Source organism: Malaclemys terrapin, chromosome 7 (assembly GCF_027887155.1).
Source record: "Malaclemys terrapin pileata isolate rMalTer1 chromosome 7, rMalTer1.hap1, whole genome shotgun sequence".
NCBI lineage: Eukaryota > Metazoa > Chordata > Testudines > Emydidae > Malaclemys > Malaclemys terrapin.
The window spans coordinates 108848182-108870390 of record NC_071511.1 but is presented as its reverse complement, the minus strand read 5'-3'; the positions used below and the strand labels follow the sequence as shown (position 1 = coordinate 108870390).

The window sequence follows — 22209 nt, the reverse complement described above, 5'->3', positions numbered from 1 at the left end:
TAGCTTAATGGTAACAATGTGCTACATCATGCCACAGTAGTTGCACATGAGCTGGGGCATAATCTTGGTATGAAACATGATGATGGAAGGTGCTCCACATCCTACATTATGTACAGTACGGATAAGTAAGAGCCCAAATATTATTACCTTATTTTTAATATTATATATTTGTATTAGATTTATTCAGCAGTGTAAAATTCCTATTAACCTCAGAGAACCTTAGTAAATGGGCTTTGTATGGAGAACTTAAGCCTAGAGGGTTAAAAAGTTAATGGGACTTAGTCGATTGATGTTAGTGTGCTGTTTCCACCCAGCTCCTAACAATAGTATTCACACACTGGATCTGGTTCAAACTTCCCTTTCCTAAGGCTTACATTTACAGTTAATTTAAATAAAATGTACATCTCTACCTACATTGTATTATCAAGTTGGCAGTTCTGAGGATTAGGTTTGGGGCTAATAGGACTCACCTGATCTGACATCGGAGTGACTCAGCAAAAATAAATGTATGTTTATGCAGGGTTCAGTTTCTGACATCATAGTATCTCTGCAGAAAACCTGTATGCAGGATCAAGGAACCCATCACTATTCTAGTTAGAAATTATTTATATATAGTGCCACAGTTAAACTTTGAATGCAGAGTTTCAGCCTGGAATAAATGTTGTGGCCCAGCAATAAACCCTCAAAAAAACCCACCAGAATTAGAAATTAGAGATGGAAATCATATAATTTATATGGAAAAGAACTTCCTCTAAACTAAACATCATTTATATTTAGGACTGTAAGTGATTAAAAAAATTAATCACAATTAATTGTGCGATTACAAAAATTAATCGTGATTAATCATGCAATTAATCGCTCTGTTAAACAATAATAGAATACCATTTATTTAAATATTTTTGGATGTTTTCTCCATTTTGAAATATATTGATTTCAATTACAACACAGAATACAAAGTATACAGTGCTCACTTTATATTTATTTTTATTACAAATATTTGCACTGTAAAAAACAAAACGAATAGTATTTTTCAATTCATCTAATACAAGTACTGTAGTGCAATCTCTTTATCATGAAAGTTGAACTTACAAATGTAGAATTTTGTACAAAAACCCCCTGCATTCAAAAATAAAACAATGTAAAACTTTAGAGCCTACAAGTCCCATCAGTCCTACTTCTTGTTCAGCCAATTGCTCAGACAAACAAGTTTGTTTACATTTTCAGAAGAAAATGCTGCCTCTTTCTTGTTTACAATGTCACCTGAAAGTGAGAACAGGCATTTGCATGGCACTGTTGTAGCCCATGTCACAAGATATCTACATGCCAGATGCACTAAAGATTCTTATGTCCCTTGATGCTTCAAACCACTATTCCAGAGGACAGGTGTCCATGCTGATGATGGGTTCTGCTCGATAATGATCTAAAGCAGTGCAGACCAACACATGTTCATTTTTATCATCTAAGTCAGCTGCCACCAGCAAAAGGTTGATTTTCTTTTTTGGTGGTTTGGGTTCTGTAGTTTCCATATCAGAGTTTTTTGCTCTTTTAAGACTTCTGAAACTATGCTCCACACCTCATCCCTCTCAGATTATGGAAGGCACTTCAGATTCTTAAATCTTGGGTCGAGTGCTGTAGCTATCTGTAGAAATCTCACATTGGTACCTTCTTTGCATTTTGTCAAATTTGCAGTGAAAGTGTTCTTAAAATGAACAACATGTGCTGGGTCATCATCCAAAACTGCTATAATATGAAATATATGGCAGAATGCAGGTATAACAGAGCAGGAGACATAAAATTCTCCCCCCAAGGAGTTCAGTCACAAATTTAATTAACGCATTTTTTTTAATCAGCACGGAAGAATGTCCTCTGGAATGATGGCCAAAGCATAAAGAGGCATATGAACCTTTAGCACATCTGGCATGTAAATATCTTGCAACACCAGCTACAACAGTGTCATGTGAATGCCTGTTCTCACTTTCAAGTGACATTGTAATTAAGAAGTGGGCAGCATTATGTCCCTTAAATGTAAACAAACTTGTTTCTCTTAGCGATTGGCTGAACAAGAAATAGGACTAAATGGACTTGTAGGCTCTAAAGTTTTAGATTGTTTTGTTTTTGAGTGCAGTTATGTAACAAAAAACTACATTTGTAAGTTGCACTTTCATGATCAAGAGATAGCACTACAGTACTTGTATGGTTGAACTGAAAAATACTTTCTTTTGTTTACCATTTTTACAGTGTAAATATTTGTAATAAAAATAATATAAAATGAGCACTGTACACTTTGTATTCTATGTTGTAATTGAAACCAATATATTTGAAAATGTAGAAAACCTCCAAAAATATTTAATAAATTTCAACTGGTATTCTATTGTTTAACTGTGCAATTAATTGTGATTAATTATTTTGAGTTAATTGCGTGAGTTAATTGTGATTAATCAACATCCCTATTTATATTCTAATTTCGGTTATCCATCCTCAAAAATATTGGGTTTAAACAAATAACACTTCAAACTACAGTATGGCTAGTAGATGTCACTATACTTTGTAAATTCAAGACTTTGAGTAAATTATTTAGGTAAGGAATATTTGTTACTATAGCACATTTGCCTTCTCTCTTAAGGGGTGTTGTGCAAAATCCACAAAAATTATTCAAGATCTGGAAAAAATGTCTTCAAGTGAGAGTCTTAAAGAACTCATCTGTTTAGCTTATCCAAAAAGAAGATCACGATCCTTAATCTAGCAAAGAGAGGCATAATGGGAACCAGTAGTTGAAAGTTAAAGCTTAAACATTCAGGTTAGAAATAAGGCCAAAAAAATTAACAGTGAGGATGATTAACCACTGAAACAAATTACAAAGGGAAGTGGTGGATTCTCCATCCTTGATGGCTTCAAATTAAGACTGTATGCCTTTCTGGAAGACATGCTGTAGTCCAGGGGTGGACAAACTACAGCCTGCAGGCCACATCTGGCCCACCAGCCAATTTAATCTGGCCCTTGAGCTCCCGCTGGGGAGCAGGATCTGGGGTTTACCCCACTCCTGCACTCCAGCCAAGGAGTGGGATCCGGGGCCACTCCATGCAGCTCCCAGAAGCAGCGGCATGTCCCCACTCTAGCTCCTATGTTTAGGGGCATCCAGGGGGCTCCGTGCACTGCCCCAGCCTCAAGCACCATCACCACTTCTCCCATTGGCTGGGAACTGCGGCCAATGAGAGCTGCAGGGGCGGCGCCTGCGGATGGGGTGGAACACAGAGCTGCCTGTCCGTGCCTTTGCATAGGAGCCATAGGGGGGACATTCCATTGCTTCTGGGAGGTGCTTGAGGTAAGTGCTGCACAGACCCTGCATCCCTGAGCCTCTCCCATGCCCCAACCCCCTGCCCCAGCCCTGATTCCCCTCCGGCCCTCTGAACCACTAAATCCCAGCCCAGAGCACCCTCCTGCACCCCAATCTCCTCATACCCAGCCCCACCCCAGAGCCTGCACCACCAGCTGGAGCCCCCAACCCTCCCACACCCCAACCCCCAGCCCAGAGCCCCCTCCCGCACCCTGAACTCCTCATTTCTGGCCCCACCCCAGAGCCCACACCCCCAGCCAGAGCCCTCACCTCCCTCCCCCGTGCCCCAACCCCCTGTCCCAGCCCTGATACCCCTCCTACCCTCTGAACCCCTTGGTCAAAGCCTGGAGCACCGTCCGACAACCCGAAATCCCTCATCCCCAGCCCCAGCCCAGAGCCCACACCTCCAGCCAGAGACCTCACTCAACCCAGCACCCCGACTCCCTGCCCCAGCCTAGAGCCCCCCTCCTGCACCCTGAACTCCTCATTTCTGGCCCAACCTCAGAGCCCACACCCCCAGCCAGAGCCCTTCCTACACCCCAACCCCAATTTCATGAGCATTCCTGGCCCACCATACAATTTCCATACCTCGGGCCAAAAGGTTTGCCCACCCCTGCTGTAGTCAAACACTTTGGGTTAAATACAGGGATAAATGGGTGAAATTCAATGGCCTGTGTTATACAGGAGGTCAGATTACATGATCTAATTGTCCCTTCTGGTCTTAAAATCTATGAATATATGAAAGACTAAAACTCCTAGAAATATATTTCGCTAAATGCAATATATAGATCTAAAAAATGAGTGATCCCAATGATCTTCTACTATTACACAAGCAATGTATAGAACTTTGTTATTAAATGACTTGAAATAAATGTATCTTTACTAAGAAAAATGTGTATGCCAAACAAATGCAATATTATGCTTTCTAGTGCATCCAAGAATTTCAGCACTTGTAGTGCCAATGATTTTGAGAATCTCATTTTGAATGGTGGAGGAAACTGTCTTAAAAATGCTCCAAAACCAAGTGATATTTTCACAGAACCTGTCTGTGGCAATAATGTGGTGGATAAGAATGAAGAATGCGATTGTGGCAAACCCCAGGTATAGTACTTCAATTCATTTGGGCATCCAGGCTTCAATCTCAACCTGTTTTGTACAAAGAAGTTCCTTGGGGGAAGGGGTGGAGTGGGGGCAGGGCCCAAGGTGGAGTGGGAGTCAAGCACCCCCAGGGAAATGAGGCCAGCGCCTGTGATTGGTACTACTTAGCATATATGCTAGCAAATATCAGTGGTGAGGAAAAACCCCTGTTCAGTTGAAGGTTTTTTCTGACACCAAAAAAAAAGCCTAAAAACAAATCATTTCAATATTGTACTCTTAGCTTGGAGATAAAATATATTGAGTGCTCCGAACTGTTAATAAAAACCTGTGGAGTTCTGCTTCTTTAGGACCCGGTTCTATTTAGAAAAGCAGTTGTTGCTTTACCTGCTTTTATCCCTATGCAAATAACCAATCAAAAATAAAGTTTCTCTCTAGTTTCTGATACATAGCCAAACTGCATGCTGCCTTCCAATAGGACAGAGAACTCTAAACTTCAGATACTGAAAGAGACTCAATACATTTGGCTTCTGGTCAGAATTTAATCTGATTGTGTACTTCAGAAACCGCTGACTATAGAGAAAAGTAAAAACACTGTGTCCCTAATTCATATCTTTGCTATAGGAGTGTACTAATCCTTGCTGTGATGCTGCAACCTGCAAACTTAAGTCTGGATCACAGTGTGCTATGGGGCTGTGCTGTGAAAATTGCAAGGTAGGCTGGAAGAGCCCTTTTTTGTTAATTTATGTTCTTACCTTAAACAATTGGTACTAATTAGTATTGAATATTTTTTTTAAATTTTTAGAAATGGATCTATCACAGTGTCTTTAGACACCTGTACATACATTATTAAAACCGTACTCAAGAGTGTAGATTAAAGTAGGGTCAGTGGATGAACAGAGAATCTTGGTCTGAGGATTCATGGCCTTATGTGTGATCTTCAGCTTACAAATGAAGTGTTAGCTCTGGCCTGACTTCTGCTGTAAGTAATTAGATGTCATGTAGTAGTGCTCTCGTTACTGCAGGATCGAGTTTCCATGCATCCCCTGTCTATTCCTCATTTTTTATCTGATGTTTATAAATGCCACACTCTGAACCAGTGCTGTGCATGATCAAATTCATCAACTGTATCAACATGCCACAAAAAACTCACAGGAGTGGCATACGTGCTCTGTATATTAATATGAAGAACTATGTTCATCTTCCTCAAATTTACAAGCATATTTTCTTTCCGAACCTACTACATAATCATTGTATACCTTTGTGTTAGAATTTCTACTATTGCAAAATAAAACAGAGTAATTTTCTGTTCCATTTATAGTTTAAAGTGGCAGGAGTGGAATGTAGACCAAAAATGAATTTCTGTGACCTACCTGAATACTGCAATGGGACATACCCATACTGCCCAGATGATGTATATATCATGAATGGCTACCCATGTAACAACATGAAAGAATATTGCTATAGTGGAGTTTGCCAGAATTTTGATTCACAGTGTGAATCCATCTATGGAAAAGGTATTTTTAAACTGTTTGACTGTATAACAGAATTCATATTAATAGGAAAAATTCACTCATATGCTCTGTCTTGTACCTAGGATTTAAATAGCCATTGAGGATTATTCATTTTTATTGAATATATTAGTTGTTTAAAATTTGATATTGTTCTTTTAGGAGCAAGAAAAGCACCTGATACTTGTTTTGAAGTAGCCAACATGAAGGGAGATAGATTTGGAAACTGTGGAATGTCAGGGGGAATGTACAATAAATGTCCCACTGAGTAAGTGACCAGCAGGTATAAATTGAATCTAATCTTTCCTCCTGTCATTTATTCGTATAAACAGTACCATAATGTAAAGTATATATTATACAGATAATGCTTACATGCTTCACTACTTTGGCCTACCTGAGTTTACCTACATTAATCTTCATTTTTTATTAGTCTGTTTTAAGTTGTTGATTAAAACAATTTCTTAAAACCAATTTAAACAATATGTGTAAAACTCAACTTTACTTAAATGTTCTTTTGAAGAAACTGAACCAGATTCTCCCCTCTGAACCAGCCCTTCTGTGCTGCTTAGGCCATGGAAAGGAGCTATAATCTGTCAGTACTTGGCCAGCTGATAGGTCCCTTGATGGATAGGAGCTCTCAAATGGTGGAAAGCTGACCCACCTAGTTCCTGCATCAACCACACTTCCAGCACGGCATAGAGGGAGGGAGGGAATGTATCAGGCTGCACTCAGATGATATATGGTCCCTAGATCAGCCTATGGTCCCCTAACTTAGATGGAAGATGGGGCAGATCAGGCCACAGAATCAGGTAGCCATAAACAGCCGATCTTGGCACAGAGAGAGTCTGTCCCATCATCGCAGGTATTTTTAAAATAGATGACCTACATCAGACCCTTCCTTGTAAAAAATAAAAAACCTCATAGGAAGGCCACAGTTATGCACTAAAGTGCATTATATAGTTTATAACCTGGGGTGTGACCCTGCTCTGAAGACAAACATATTAATCTCCCCAAGGGCTTTTCTGTGTCTCTCATCACTATAGAACTGAGAATATGGGAATTGTAATTTGTTTTTCAAAGGCTTATAACTTGGCCAAATTTGGGCAGATTTTCACAGGGAAGGCAAAAGGCACACCTCTGTCAGAAAGGCCACTCCCCTGCCAAATTTCAAGTTCCTGCTACAAAGCATGTGGCTGCTAAAAGTGTTCAAATAAAAGCTTGACAGAAATTAACACAGGCAAAACAATATATTTTCCCCTAGCCTCATTCTTGGAAATGGCTTAACCCTTTTGTAAGAATTTTTCCAAAAATTTCAACGTGAGGCAACACCCAGCATGCAAAATTTCAGCCCAAATGGTTAAAGTTTGGCACCTGAAAACAGGTTCTCATAATGAGAAGCGTCAGGCAACCTTAATAGGCAATACTACTGGCCTCGCCTATAGCTGGGGCATGTGTGTTTATATACCCATAGACAAACACATATATTATGGTGATATCCATCTGATAAATTGCAGAGCCATATGCTAAAATACATTTATCAGGCACCATTAATCCTCTTCATCAACAGGACTCTTTCCACTAATCCATCTCCATTGGGATTACTTCTCGTATCCCAGGATTTTGAGCAGGTTCTGTCAGATGCCATTTCTTTTTAAACAACCTGCAAGAGAAATGTTTCCTCTTTTCCCTCAAAGGTGGAAATACCTTGTATACACACACACACACACAAAATTACACTGTGCCAAAGGCTCAGGATAGGCAGTCTTCAATATATATAAAATATGATACACACACACACACACACAGAGAAAGAGAAGGGAAAACTTTCTTAGAATATGAGATTTCCAGCAAGATAAAATTATTGGCTTATAGTGTAAATTGTGTGACTTTATTAATAAATAATATTTTTGTATTGAGTCTGTTTTCTCCCTGCTACCTTATATTTGTATTTTATTCATTTATTACAGACATAGTCTGTGTGGCAAACTTCAGTGTACACCTGTCAGTCTTGAAAATCTTCCTGCTTCTAGTGTTGTCAGCAATCAAGGTGGTGTTTCATGTGTGACTTCTGACTTTGACCTAGGGTCAGATATCCCTGATCCTGCTCAAGTTCAAAAGGGAACTGCTTGTGGAAAAGGAAAGGTAAGGTAGATCACAGCGGTTATTGCAGAATGCATGACACTTAATGAAAAGTTCTCTTTTTAATACATCTTACTATAAGACCCTTAGCTTTCAAAAGCATTAAGCCACATTTTAATTTTCCTCATAACCACTTGGGCTCATGACACTCAAAATACTTGTCTCAAAAAGAGTGTCTGTGTGTACTATAACCTTTGATATTCAGCAGGGAGAATCCCCTCAGACTTACAGGAAGTGCCTTTTCTTTGTCCCATGAAATTCCATTCAGATTTAACTGACATATAAATTGTTAAAAACTGCCATTTCCCTTCTCTCACTTGCGCTCCACAGGAAAATTTTGGCAGCATGACAAAATCAGTAAACCTTAAGAGGCAGGACTCAGGCCACCACCAAAGCAGCAGCACCAGCAGCACGCATTGCATTGGGAAGACAGGGTTACTGTTGGAAGAGGTTTTTCCACTTCCTATTAGAGAGCCAATTCACTTCCCCATCACCCCTAGACCCAGCAACCCATGTCCTCCCCAGGAAAACAGCCTTCTGCTGTTGCCAGCATATGCTGTTGGTACAAGATGTAGCACTGAACATTCAAGTTTCACCATGCTGATGGGACTTTGCTGTCGTTGAGCAATGTAGAATTTATTTGATCTTGTTCTTAAAAAAATGGAAATTACATACAAAATTATATACAAAATCTGCATTAAAGGAACATTGATAAGATTGCCAAGTCAAACACTCAAAAGTTAGGAGACTCCAGATCTGTGCTGCTCCACACAACCTTAATTCTTGTGCATATATGATACAAGCTTTAATGACATGATCACATACTATTTTTTCACATCACCCTGGTCTCAGTCAGTATACTGGAGGGACAAAAGAAGCAGAAATAGGGCTGTGTGAGCAACTATAAATCTGGCATTTCCTAATTTTTGAGTGCTTAACTTTGCAGCTCAAGTAATGTTCTATATAGTTTTTGTGTGTTTTATATATATGTGTGTGCATGTGTGTGTCTATATATTGATACAATAAATAATACTTAATGTTCATTTATATATACATGCACTCAGAGAAGTAGTATTTATTAGCTCTGTACCATAAAGCCTGCTGTTTGGTTTAACAACACTTTAAAAGAAATAGTTATTCATATTCTGATTTCATTTGCATCAAAGTATATCCTAGTGCATGAAAATGTGTGATAAATTAAACCAGAGTTCTGAAGAATCATGTGTTTTTAGACAGCCTTGTTTCTCACCACTTACATTTTGCAGTATTACTGTTTTTATATATATTATTTTATGTTTATAAAAATATTAGGGTAGTTGAAGTACTCTTTTAAAATAGATATTTAATATTTTTCAGGCCTGTGTAGACTTTAAATGTGTTAATGCAAGTGAGCTTGGTTACAACTGCGATGTAATGCAGAAGTGTAATGATCGTGCTGTAAGTATATTATTTTTATTACATTAGACTTCTAGAGATTATTGATAGGTGCAGTAGATCTAAATAAATAAAATAAATAATGAAACATATGCTTTGTTTTTTCTAATCTGTACTAAAAGTCAAATTCATTTTTTTTATCTATCGTTCATGTTACCAATGCACTGTAAACCATTCATCACTAATGTGGATAGTACATTTAATATGAAATAGGCAAAGTAGATCCCATTACATTACTAGATGAGCTGTCCAGTTTTGAAAGCAATGTAATTCTCTGCAGAGGAAAATATAATGAATTATGTAATATTCCTGTGTGAAAAATCAGAACAGGATCCAAATATAGTAAAACCCAGAAGCTCTCCTTTGAAACAATGTTCTATGCAAGACAAATGAGAAAAGGAGCTAATTGCTGTAGAGGCTTTGCTGCCACAGGAGCCAGCAATATCACTCACAATGTATGGGAATGCCAGTGGAGGGGGAAAAATGCTTGTGCCAAGATCCCTCCTTCAGCTATCCACCACTCTCTGTTTTCACACACAATTCTTCATGTACAACTCTAAATATGATTTGTTCATTTGGCAATTCTGATTTGTTCTAAATGGATGTACACGTTTAGGCTGCAATTTTACAAAGGGATCCATTAGCACAGTCCTTTGCAACTACGTGGAGTCTCATTGACTTCGATTGGATTATCTGTGAGAGTCATTGTACTGGCGGGGAGTAACCCTGAGGAGGTTCAGCTTCTTATACTACAACCAACCCTCACTCTGGGGTTGACCATAAATGTTGTAATGTTTCAAACTTTTCTGGGTACGTGCTAGTACTGCTTACATACCACTAGCTCAGAAAGGTCTGAAGGCTGTAGCCTGAGGTGGCTTCCAAATAAAACATTTCATATGTCTGATAAAAAAGGAGTCTTTAAAAAAGAGTGCAGCTACCATAGGCACAAGATCTTATTCAATTTTATAAGTCTTTCATTTAAATAATTTATTGTGTTATCAGTGACAATTGTAAAGAAGTTCATTTTGAATTGGAACCTGATGTCCCTTCAAGCATGGGATTTGGCCCCTGTTCCAAAGCCAGTTGAAGTCAATGGAAGTCCTTTTATTGACAGCAGTGCACTTTGGATCAGGACCTTGGTTAACAATCCTGAATGGAACCCTTCTTTTTTCCCATCTCTCAGATGGAATATGGAGAAGTAAATAATATAAATGCAAAAACTACATTTCAGAGCTACGAAACATTTATTTAATTGTGGTATCTTGTGTGGCTACAGGTGTGTAACAACAACGGGAATTGTCACTGCAATCCTGGATGGGCTCCTCCTTTCTGTGATAAATCGGGTTATGGTGGCAGTATTGACAGTGGTCCAACTCATATAGGTAGGATGCTGAAGCTCTTTCCGTTTGACTGTAATGTCTGATAAAATAAACTACTACTTACTTTTGTCTCCTTTTTATTTATATTATGGTAGCACATAGGAGCCCCAGCCATGGACCAGGACCCCAGAGAATGGACAAAATCCTCTGATGGCTTAACTCCACTGATTTAAAGAGAGTTATATACAGTGTAGTTATAGCTGTGCCAGTGCCAGGATATTAGAGAGACACGGTGGGATTTAGTCCTGCCCACAATTTGGCCCAACATTCATATTGTGTAAGCTTGTACTAAAAACATATCTGTTATTTTTTTCTTTAAAAAATATTCTAATTGTTTAGAAATCATTATTTTTATAAAAGCACAAAAATAATATATTATTACAAAAATAGATACAAATCTGTTTACATCACAAAAGTTCAGGTTGATTACAGCTGTGGGTTGAACCCTGTGCTCCTTATTCACTTAAAGAATTGGGAGGATCATGCATGTGAAATAAAGTGTTCAGGATTTGATCCACACATCTAATTAAATTTAGGAAATCCTGATAAGCTGAATGGGCCAAATCCTGCTTGCTTTTTATATATACCATAGAGCATGTTACACACTTTTTTATTTTTTATATAAAAAACTAATTGATCCATAACTTTATAAAAAACCTTTTATCTCTTACTGAATTCTTATTTTGAAAAGAAAAACAACCTACTTTTGATTTGTCAGTGTGCTGAAGAAAATGTGTTGAATCACAGAAATAATGAAAATTAGGGCAAGCAAATAATTTTTTTTTAAAGGTGAAATTGTGTTTGTCAGTTTCAGGGATCTTGAAAAAATAAACATTATGGAAAAAGATAGAAAAGTTAGCACATTACTTTCATCTCTTAAAAAAAAAAAAAGGCAAGCAACCTCTGATCTTAGAGCCAAATCCTGCTTGTGTGATTTATACTATTAGTTACATTGACTTCATTGGAGCTACTAATGTGTGTATACTGATCAGAATTTTATCTATGATTACTTAAAGGTTTTAGCATTCTCAACAAGAAGGTTAATACAGAAGCAAAATGTTTGCATAATGAAGTTAAACAAGATGATTAGCTCATGTTGTTTGCATTGCTTTTTCCTAGATACATCACTTAGAGATGGCTTGCTTGTGTTTTTCCTGCTTGTGCTTCCAGTGTTAATTGCAATTGTGATAGCAGTTATCAAGAGAGATGCAATAAAGAGAAGGTTTTGCCGGAAAAGTAGAAGAAGATACAGGTATCAAAAATTTATTTTCTTCACAACCAATGTCATTCTTGTCACAATAGGGTATTTCATCACTTGATTATATCATGTTCTAATGCTACTCAGAGCAGGTCTTAATGCCACTAAGTATTATAAAGCAGACCCCTGTGGTGACTTTGTCTGTACTAAGGCTCCCATCACTTCTACCACCAGTGGAATTGCCGTGGTGTTATCAACAGTAGGAAATAGTTGTCAAAATACCCAGTCTAACCACAGCCTAAAGGGAGAATTTTGAAGCTCTGCCTAGGTATTTAATGATTTTCTCCAGATTTGGTGCTCATGATTGGACGATGCGAGATTCACGCGGTAATGAAATGTCATCTCTGTAAATTAAATTAGAAAGAGAGATCTGTAGCTTCTATGTTTTGTCATGTAAGGATGGTATCATGTATTTCTTTAAGTGCAGCTAGTCACAAATGTACCTCACTATAGCTGTCTGTGTTATAAAATCTTCCAGTTGGGGAAACTAGACCCCACATTGCTTCTTATTTCTTTAGAATATTAATAAACTAATTCTGGGTTTGTGACAGAAAAAAAAGTATGGATACAGTCCAATTCTTTTCTGGAATAGATTGGAAAAATTATTAGTACATTTTGAAAAAAGAAAGTATAGGACTGGTGGTAGGATCCACTAAATTAGTTGCAGTGAAGAAGTAAAGGGAGATTATATTAACATTTGAAGGTCTAATGTTAAAGTTTGAAAAAGGGGGAGTGGATTCAGTGTTATTGTAAATAAGGTGAAATTTCATCCTCTGATTTTTAGGGGATGTTAAAAGTTAATATTGGATTGTGTTATTGATTAGATCATAGGCATTGCTTTAGATTTGTCATATTTACATCCTCTGAAACTACTGTTTGGTTGGAAGCAGTTTTCTGTACGGCTGGGTTACAGTGCAGTGGTTCAAAAGCCTATGTTAGTTTAGGAAGATGATCTGTACAATGGAAAAAGCTAGAAATTTAGGCTCTGATCCTGTAATTGATAGTGTGTGAGTGGACTGTGCATGTGCAGGGCACCATTTAAATCAGTGTGCAGGCAGACACATTATCAGGTGCAGTATTGGAGCTTTCTTTTTCTTAAATTAATCCTTTTCTGTGAGAAACAAATCATGCAGAAAACCCTAAAATTGTGAAATATATATGAAATCCACACTTGTAAATTCTGTATCTCCAAAATAAAGATTAAAAAGAAAAGAAACGCTGGGCCAGAAGTTGCCGTAAATTATGGTCATGTAGTTCCACACCTTTGGCCTCCTGATGCATTTGTGTTTTTCTCAGGCAGCAAAGTTTGTGGCTATACAGGAACCTTTTTGTTTTAATTAAACTGTTCAGTTCCTTTTCTCTACTCACTTCTCAAGTATTCTTTTCTAATATATATTGTATTTATTTATTGTCATATTTGTATTAAGTAGCACCTGGAGGTGCCTGTGGTACTAAGCTTTGTATAAACATATAGTAGGAGATAGTCCCTGCCCTGAAGATCTTACAGTCAAAATAGACAATTCAGATAAAGGGTCGTAGGGGAAATAGAGTCACAGAGAAGTAAATGACTTGTCCAAGGTCATACAGTGACAGAGCCAGACAAAGAACCCTGGTCTCCAAACCCCTGACCAGTGCCCTAGCCACTGGGCCACACTGCTGCTTAAATGTAATTAATCTAGATTTATATTAATTTTTCTGATTATGTGAATTTTATTCTAGGGACAACAATACACAGCAACCAAAGCAAAATAATGGGCCAAACCAGAATAACGCTATAAATAATCGGGTAAGACAACATTTGATCATACTGTCTCCTGTTGAATAAATTTCACTGATAACTAAGTTACTGTACTTTAGAAATCATGGTGCATTTTTGGACTTCTGTATAGTCTGACTTTGTGATATAATAGATTAGAGCCATGCGAATATCACAGGGCATTTGAAGGGATTTATACCATTTTAGTCAGGATTTAGGCCTATTTTATTTTTGTTTGGGTTAGGGTGAGAGATTCTGCCACCCACTGGCCTCATAATCCTTTCAGCAAAGGGAAGCTGGGCAACACTCAACAGTGCTCTTAGTACTCACCAGAGGTGCTTTCTTCCCACAGAAACTGAACATCAGTCTGCAGAACTCTTTGCTAGCCCAAATGTTGGACCTAAACTGTGATCCACATGGAGCAATTGCCAAGTTGGCCCATAGGTCCATTTCTGGCAAAAATAAATAAGAAATGCTAAGAGAATATGAAGAATTTGCAGAGAAAATGAAAAAAAAAAAACTCTGAAACCTTCATGGATTTTAAAATTAGGGAATAAAGCAAAATAGTAGAAGTGTGACCTTGCTAAAGAAACCTCTTTAAAAATAAACTAAATTAATAGGAAAGTATGTTTGGAACACACCGTTTTGTTTTCTCCTTCCCATCTCCCTGGCACACTATCCATTTAAAAAAAAAATCAGCTAGTGTCATTTTGAAATGTTTGTGTTGTTTTATAGTCGTGATGTTGAGGACTTGCCCCTAAGTTTTGTGTCTGCTGTCTTCAGTATTTTCCCCACAACCCTTTCTATTTTATTCTTTATTCCTGCTTTTTGTCTTTTCTCTTATTCTAATTTTTCTTCCCTTTTTCTATGTTTAGTTCTCTTGCCATTTAATAGTAAATTGTTTATAGAGCTTTGCAAATATTAACTTATTACTTCTCATAACACTCCAGTGCACTATTTCAATAAGTGTAATCCCATTTTTCAAATAGAGAAACTGAGCCATGGAGAGGGTTAAGTAATTTGCCCAGCATCACTCAGGAAATCTGGGGTAGATGTCAGAATAGAACCCAGATTTCCTGGCTCCCAATCCTGTGATCACGCCACAGGCCCCTACTCCTCATACTTTTCAAACAAAGGCTTTTCATCTCTTCCATACCATGCTTTTCATTTCCCAGACATTCTTCCGCTGCCCTTTCTGATATTATAATTTTTTCAAAGTGCCTTGGGGATGAGCAGATAACCTGGCCCCAACATACATACCTATTTCCTGTAGATTAGCATGAAAATTGCAGACTGTCACTTTCTAATGGCAATTGCTACACACTCAGTCATAAAATAATAGTTTGAAGAGGAGAAAGAAAGTTTTGGAGCTGAAGCACAGTAGATCGGGCTCCTATTCCCAGCAGTGCCACAATCTTTGTGTGAGACCCTGGACCTCAGTTGTCTCATCTGTATAATAGCAATGATAATGCTTTCCTACCTCGCAGGAAATTGTGAGGTTTTATAAATTATTTGCAAAGTGCTTTGAGATCCTTAGATACTTCTATATAAATTCAAAGTACTATTAAATCCTAAACTCTTAAAACTTAAAAGGATTTGGCATAATTTTTAAGGTATTTTGTCAAAAAATGGCATTGATAACTATTCTGCTATTTTTTACAAATGTGTATAATGTTCTCAGTTAAAGATTTACAATAGTCTATTTATAATTTTATTTATTTATTAATAATTAGCCACGTGTTTTTTCAAAGATATGTCTTGTGTTAATGGGTTTTTTGTAACTTCTTTTATTTCATACTTGTTGCTCTCTTTTTCAGCCTGCAACAACAAATTCTGGGATTTTTACAATATCGCATTTTCCTGCTCCAAGGTTTGTAATTTTAAATTTTTTTACTGTATTTTTAAAAAATGTGTTCACTGCATTATCATCGCAAACAAAGGGCGCAAAGTAGCTAGTAAATCCGGCACACTCCTAGCTCTCGTCTCTAGTGTCTTTTGTACAGTGTTTTGTACATTGTAAAATAGTCAATATTTACAGTGTTTATATATTTGCAGAGAACTTTTCAAAAATCTTTTCTTGTCATCATTTTGAAGTCACACAATGCTATTAAGATGGTCCTGATATTAGTGAGACATTTTTCTTCATTAAAAAGCAAATCCAGCCTGCTGCCAAGGATGCATAGATAACAGCACCAATGTTTCTGTTGTGCAAGGTGGGGGGCTGATGACATGGGACCATGTAGGGAATGTGCATCTCCTGGACTGTGCCACATGCAGCTCCCTGTGATCTTCCTGTAATAGAACACTAAATTGTATTATACTGTTCCACTACTAGGTGGCACTGTTTGTAAAATATCTTATTTAAATAGACCTCAGCCATACTTGTCAGAGCATTAAAGAATCCTGTGATGAATGTTTCAGGTGTGTATTAGCAAGCTCTGTAGTCAGTCCATATCTAGTACAGGAACATGACACTTTCTGCATAGCAAAGTACAGACTGGAATGTTCAGAAGATCCCCTAACGAAGGTTCCTCACAGGGGAAAGGGGACACGTAAGGGCATGCTGCAGAGGTTACTCAAGCCATTGGAGTGGCTGCTGAACTTTTCTGTGGCCTGGAGGGAAAGTGGGAAGGATTCCTGCCCACTGTGCATCTGGTATGTGCCCAGCCCAGCTACCTGGGCCATCCTACTGGTATTTCCATCAGCCTACTTCTCTGAGTGGTCTTAAATGACTGACTCATCACATCAATGCATTCTTTCACAGTTTGGGTAGCTACAGAACGTTTCTGTTACTGACTCTTATTCCTTAATACCTTACTGTGTTATAGCAGTCCTGGAGGATATGTCATCAAAGAACTGTCATCCAGAGTTTTCTGTAATTGTGGGAATTGTTTGCTCGACACTAAATGTATGTGGATGTACAAATTCCCTTGCAAGTTGTAATTTGTTTAAATGCCTTACAAACCAAACTAGAGGTTGCAGACTGATAATTGTGGTAGGTGTCTGATATTAGCCTTATGAAAGATGAAATCATATGCAGCCACCTCAGCATTCAAACTAGTAGTGCAAAAATAAACAAAGTTCTTGAGAAAAAAAATGAGCAACTGCTTTTTAAAAAGCATTTGAGGTAATAGTGTAGGGGGTGGGAATGCTGAAGCAGTACTGTTTAAAAACCTCTCAAAACAGTTTCTCTTCCATCTTTACTGTATCAGTATATTAATACCTTCCTTGGTGCTAAATGCTTTTTACTGGTTTCTACAGTAGAGAATTATGAAATATTGTTGCATGTTCAGCCTTCTATCGGTCACAAATGCTGCCATTGACAGCCTCTTCAGAATGAGAATGTACATGGCTGCATCATTGTGGAGAAAAATGTACCATCACATTTTCTGAAATTTCAGGTAGAAAGTTGGTCCTGAAATGACACACAATTCAAGAAAAGCAAATGTTAATAACTAGAATGTGGGGCCTGCTTCCACTGAAGTTAATAAAAGGATTGGTTCCATATCTAAGCTCAAGATACTCCAGCTTTTTGGATTGATTATCACTTATAGCAGACAAAGTGTGCTTAGTACTTCAGAAACCAAGATGCAATCAAAGACCTTAGGTCTGGAGTATTTCTCTGTGCCTATATTGCCACTCTTATATTTTGTTGGTCTTTTCCATTTAGATGGTAAGCTTTTCGGGGCAGAGACTGTCTCTTATTATGTGTATGTACAGTGTCCTAGCACAATGGGGCTGCGATCTCACAAAGCCTGTAAGTGCTACCATAATATTAATAGTAAATAATTACTAACATTCAAAATATTTTAAAACGGGAGATTCAACATCTTTGTAACAGGCACTTGAGAAATAACGTGGATAGGTAGATTTCCTGATACTAATGATCTTTGTCAGCTCCTGAAATATGGTATCAAACATGCACTAAAAGTATTTTTCACTCTTTAGGCAGCCAATACAAAATCAGTTTCCTGCAGCTCCTTCAAGATCTAATCAACGACCACCTGTCCCACCTAGACCTGTTGTCTGAAAGCCATTTTTAGGAGTCCTCACAAATTCAGACAAATGCCTTGAGTAAACTGGAAAAAAATGTGGCAAAGGTAAATTAATGAAGTATTTTAGAATTGTTAATTTTTTCTTTGTTATATGAAAGTCTCAATCTTGCAGTCCTAAGAGTCAGAACTACCTTTGAAACATAATAGACTGTTTCATCGGAAAAGGCATGATCCTGAGGGGTGATGAACACCTACCATTCAATTTCAGTGGAAGTTACAGGTGCTCAGCTCCTCCCAGGCCTTTTTTATCAGAAGGCATAAGAGCCCAGCTCTTGTTAGCCTACAACCTACAATATGTACAAATAATCATTTCTTCCACAACCTAGACTTCTTTGAGGCACAGCACAAAACTAGCAGCCAGAGAGAGGGGAGTTTAAGATGGATTTAACTCACCTTCCTAATCCTAGGCTTCTCTGAGGCTCTTGTGTAACTCAGGCAGCTCTGGAGGCCAGTCTAAGTTATGACAACCTCACTGGGCTGTCTGGTGGGAAGCAGCACTGCCTGGCATCTCTGCAGAACCACTGTGCTGGAGCCCTACCTCATCACTCTCTTATGCTAGGGTGTGTGAAGAGATCCTTGGGAGGTAGCATTACGGCTGTCTTCTGAATGCCTCCAGAACCAAGGCTTCTGGGCTCTTTTATGCCACTTCAGCTCTTTTACACGATGTATTGGGGCTGGAGCAGTGATGATAACTTATTAGCAATATTACATTTAAATTCAACTATTACAAATAAACAAAAGAATTCTGATGAAGATAATATAATTAAGGAATCTCTTTAAAAATAAATTTGGGTATAAATAATGAATGTAGCCTCAGCAATAATTTTTACTTTATTATACATAGCCTTGTGTACTACCTTATTTACAATACATATCAGGAAAAAGACTAGCTGCTTAACTACATATTAAATGTTTACTGGGATTACAATATGAGATTTCTAGGAATACCTTAAGGTTTGAAATGAACAGATTATAGTCTTGTAATTCTAAATGTGATACTGTCAGCAAGGAGTATTCATTTAAAAGAAAATAACTAAAATTTCAGAGTTTGGCAAAATGGACAACTAATAGAATGAGGGCATGGAAAATCGATTACATATATCCAGGGTGAACACAGTTGAAAAAGAGAAAATGTTTAAGGTGATTCAAAGTGATAGGAATGATAAAATAAAATTAACCAAAGGATACTTCAGGCTGAATGTCAGGAAGATTTCCCAGTTGTGGGCCATATCCCTCCCTCCTGAGTCTGTGCGAGACACCTAAGGTGAAGGAAAGCTCGGTAAAAACTGAGTTTGTTCTGTTCTTCTCAGAGGAATTTCCAATAAGGCTGGTGGGGAAACAATGTACATTTCTCTGATCCCTTCCCCCTCCCAACATGGGTCTCACTGCTACCTGATCTGCTTTCTGTGCTCACTCACCCCTCCCTAGGGAAGGGAGCACTATAGCAAAGACACTCTTTCACATAGAATGGTGAGATCTATGATTGGTGGGCCAGCTTCATGTGTGAATCTTGGGGGCATAAACTAACATCCTAAGATCTATTAAATTATGGGAGAATAGTCTCCCAAAGGAACAGTAGAAACCCCTATATTGCTATTTTACAATTGAACCAGACAATGAAACAGAAAATATACTGTAGAAGAACAAAACTCAGCACTGACAAGGAGATGGATTAGATGACCTGATAAATCTCTTCCATTTGTAATTTCTCAGTCTGTGGAAGGCAAGTATTATTTTTAGTTATACACCTCTACCCTGATATAACGCGGTCGTGGGGAGCCAAAAGTCCCTACCGCGTTATAGGTGAAACGCCGTTATATTGGGGTAGGGGCGGCAGAGCTCCAGTGGTGATTTAAAGAGCCCGGGGCTCCAGACGCGGGGAGCCCCAGGCCCTTTAAATCGCCGTCGGAGCCCCACTGCCACAGCCCCGGGGTAGCGGCAGCAGGGCTCCGGTGGTGATTTAAAGGGCCCGGGACTTCCCGCAGCAGCCAGAGCCCCGGACCCTTTTAAGTGCCACCGGAGCCTCGCTGCTACCGCGCTATATGCGAACCGGTGTTATATCGGATCGCATTATAGCGGGGTAGGGTTGTATTAAATATATGCCCTTTGTTAACCTATTGCTTATTGTTTTAATAATAATAGTACTACATGCTGGCAGCATCTTAGCACAAGTTGTTAATGTTAGCATATTTAATAGTGCCTTTATTTTTTGAATGTAAGAAATATAAAAGTTGATGTCAATTTTGTACTCTAGTAGTGTATACATCAGGAATCAGTAAATCATTTGCATTGGTACTTCTGATATGGAAAAAAATGTTTACTGAAAACTAGCATTGTAATTTATTTCAAACTAAGTCTGGATAAAAAAATAATGGTTTATACCTATATTGGTTGTAATAGCATTCACACATCTAATTTATTATGGAAATACTATCCACTGTTTCAAGGAGCATTTTGTTATTCTCACCTTGTTAAGGGAATTGACACAAGCAATTCCCTCTGCATGGAGTCAGAATGTATCTCTTAGAATTTCAGTAACTCCCATATTAAACATAAATAAAAATGCATCTTATTATCCATGTACATTAATAAAATAGTGTATGAAGTAAAATAGAAGTACACTTTTAAAATCACAGAAAGAAATATTTGTTCCTGGTTTTGTTTTAAAAATATTAAAGTTCTGTGAAAGTTGGTTTTCTGTCAAAGTACCTAAGGATGCACATTTTGCATGTATAAAATCACTATATATGGGCTCAAACCAAAATCCTTCACCCAAAGACTACAAATGTATTGTTCAAGATACTGTCTGTGGTACTGACAGAAGAATTTTTCTCTACAGCATCTTATTTTAAGTGCTTGATTATTGTAAATCAATACTTGTGAAACATAACATTAAAAAGTAAAAATCTGAGTATATGTAGGTATGTTTTTTACAATGGGCAAATATATTCTGATTGCAACAACTTCTGGAAAATGAATTAATGGGAAGATAATTTATTTAAGAGAGCATCTGTTTGAAAAAATGTCTCCAAGATATATAATAATGTTTCACAGAACTTTTTTTTTTTTTTTTTTTTTACTGAAGTGGTTAAGAAAAAGGTGCAGTAAGGGGACCACTACTGCCATCTACCTGCAGTAATTAATAAATGCAATAAATGACTTTGGTCTTAACCCACTCAATTTATGAGATTCCTTATGTCCTAATAAGGAGGAGAGGATGGAAACTACTCAAAATAGTTAATCCCAGGCAGACTGCAAAGAGCTAGAAAAGGATCTCTCAAAACTGGGTGACTGGGCAACAAAATGACAGATGAAATTCAGTGCTGATAAATGCAAAATAATGCACATTGGAAAACATAATCCCAACTATACATACCCTGTTTCCCCGAAAATAAGACATCCTCCGAAAATAAGGCCTACTTACAGTTTTGCCTCTCGTTGTAATATAAGGCATCCCCCCGATAATAAGACCTCCCCGATAATAAGGCATCCACCGATAATAAGGCATTTTTCATTTCTGAAAAATAAGACATCCCCTGAAAATAAGACCTAGCGCATCTTTGGGAGCAAAAATTAATATAAGACACTGTCTTATTTTCGGGGAAACAGGGTATAAAATGATGAGGTCTAAATTAGCTGTTACCACTCAAGAAAGATCTTGGGAGTCATTGTGGATAGTTCTCTGAAAACATCTACTCAATGTGCTGCAGCAGTCAAAAAGGCAAACAGAACGTTGGGAATCATTAAGAAAGGAATAGGTAATAAGATAGAAAATATCATATTACCTCTATATAAATCCATGGTATGCCCACATCTTGAACACTGCGTGCAGATGTGGTTGCCCCATCTCAAAAAACGATATTGGAATTGCAAAAGGTTCAGAAAAGGGCAACAAAAATGATTAGGGGTATGGAATGGCTTCCATATGAGGAGAGATTAATAAGACTGGGACTTTTCAGCTTGGAAAAGAGATGACTAAAGGGGGATATGATAGAGGTCTATAAAATCATGACTGGTGTGGAGAAAGTAAATAAGGAAGTGTTATTTACTGCTTCTCATAACACACAAACTAGGGGTCACCAAATGAAATTAATAGGCAGCAGGTTTAAAACAAACAAAAGGAAGTATTTCTTCATACAACAAAGTCAACCTGTGGAACTCCTTGCCAGATGATGTTGTGAAGGCCAAGGTTATAACAGGGTTCAAAAAAGAACTAGATAAATTCATGGAGGATAGATCCATTAATGG

The 22209-nt window shown here is 37.8% G+C and overlaps 1 protein-coding gene across 1 annotated transcript in view; it reads left to right on the top strand.

Moving 5' to 3' along the window:
* LOC128840787 (disintegrin and metalloproteinase domain-containing protein 9-like) overlaps positions 1-20872 on the top strand; it is a 38562-nt gene extending 17690 nt beyond the window's left edge. The window contains exons 11-22 of the mRNA XM_054035200.1: positions 4-125; positions 4264-4435; positions 5054-5143; positions 5751-5946; positions 6103-6208; positions 7908-8082; positions 9436-9516; positions 10790-10895; positions 12012-12144; positions 13870-13936; positions 15724-15776; positions 17855-20872. Coding sequence (XP_053891175.1) covers positions 4-125; positions 4264-4435; positions 5054-5143; positions 5751-5946; positions 6103-6208; positions 7908-8082; positions 9436-9516; positions 10790-10895; positions 12012-12144; positions 13870-13936; positions 15724-15776; positions 17855-17936 — 1383 coding nt within the window. The 3' untranslated portion in view covers positions 17937-20872. The remainder of the gene's footprint in view (positions 1-3; positions 126-4263; positions 4436-5053; positions 5144-5750; positions 5947-6102; positions 6209-7907; positions 8083-9435; positions 9517-10789; positions 10896-12011; positions 12145-13869; positions 13937-15723; positions 15777-17854) is intronic.
* Positions 20873-22209: the final 1337 nt, after the last annotated feature.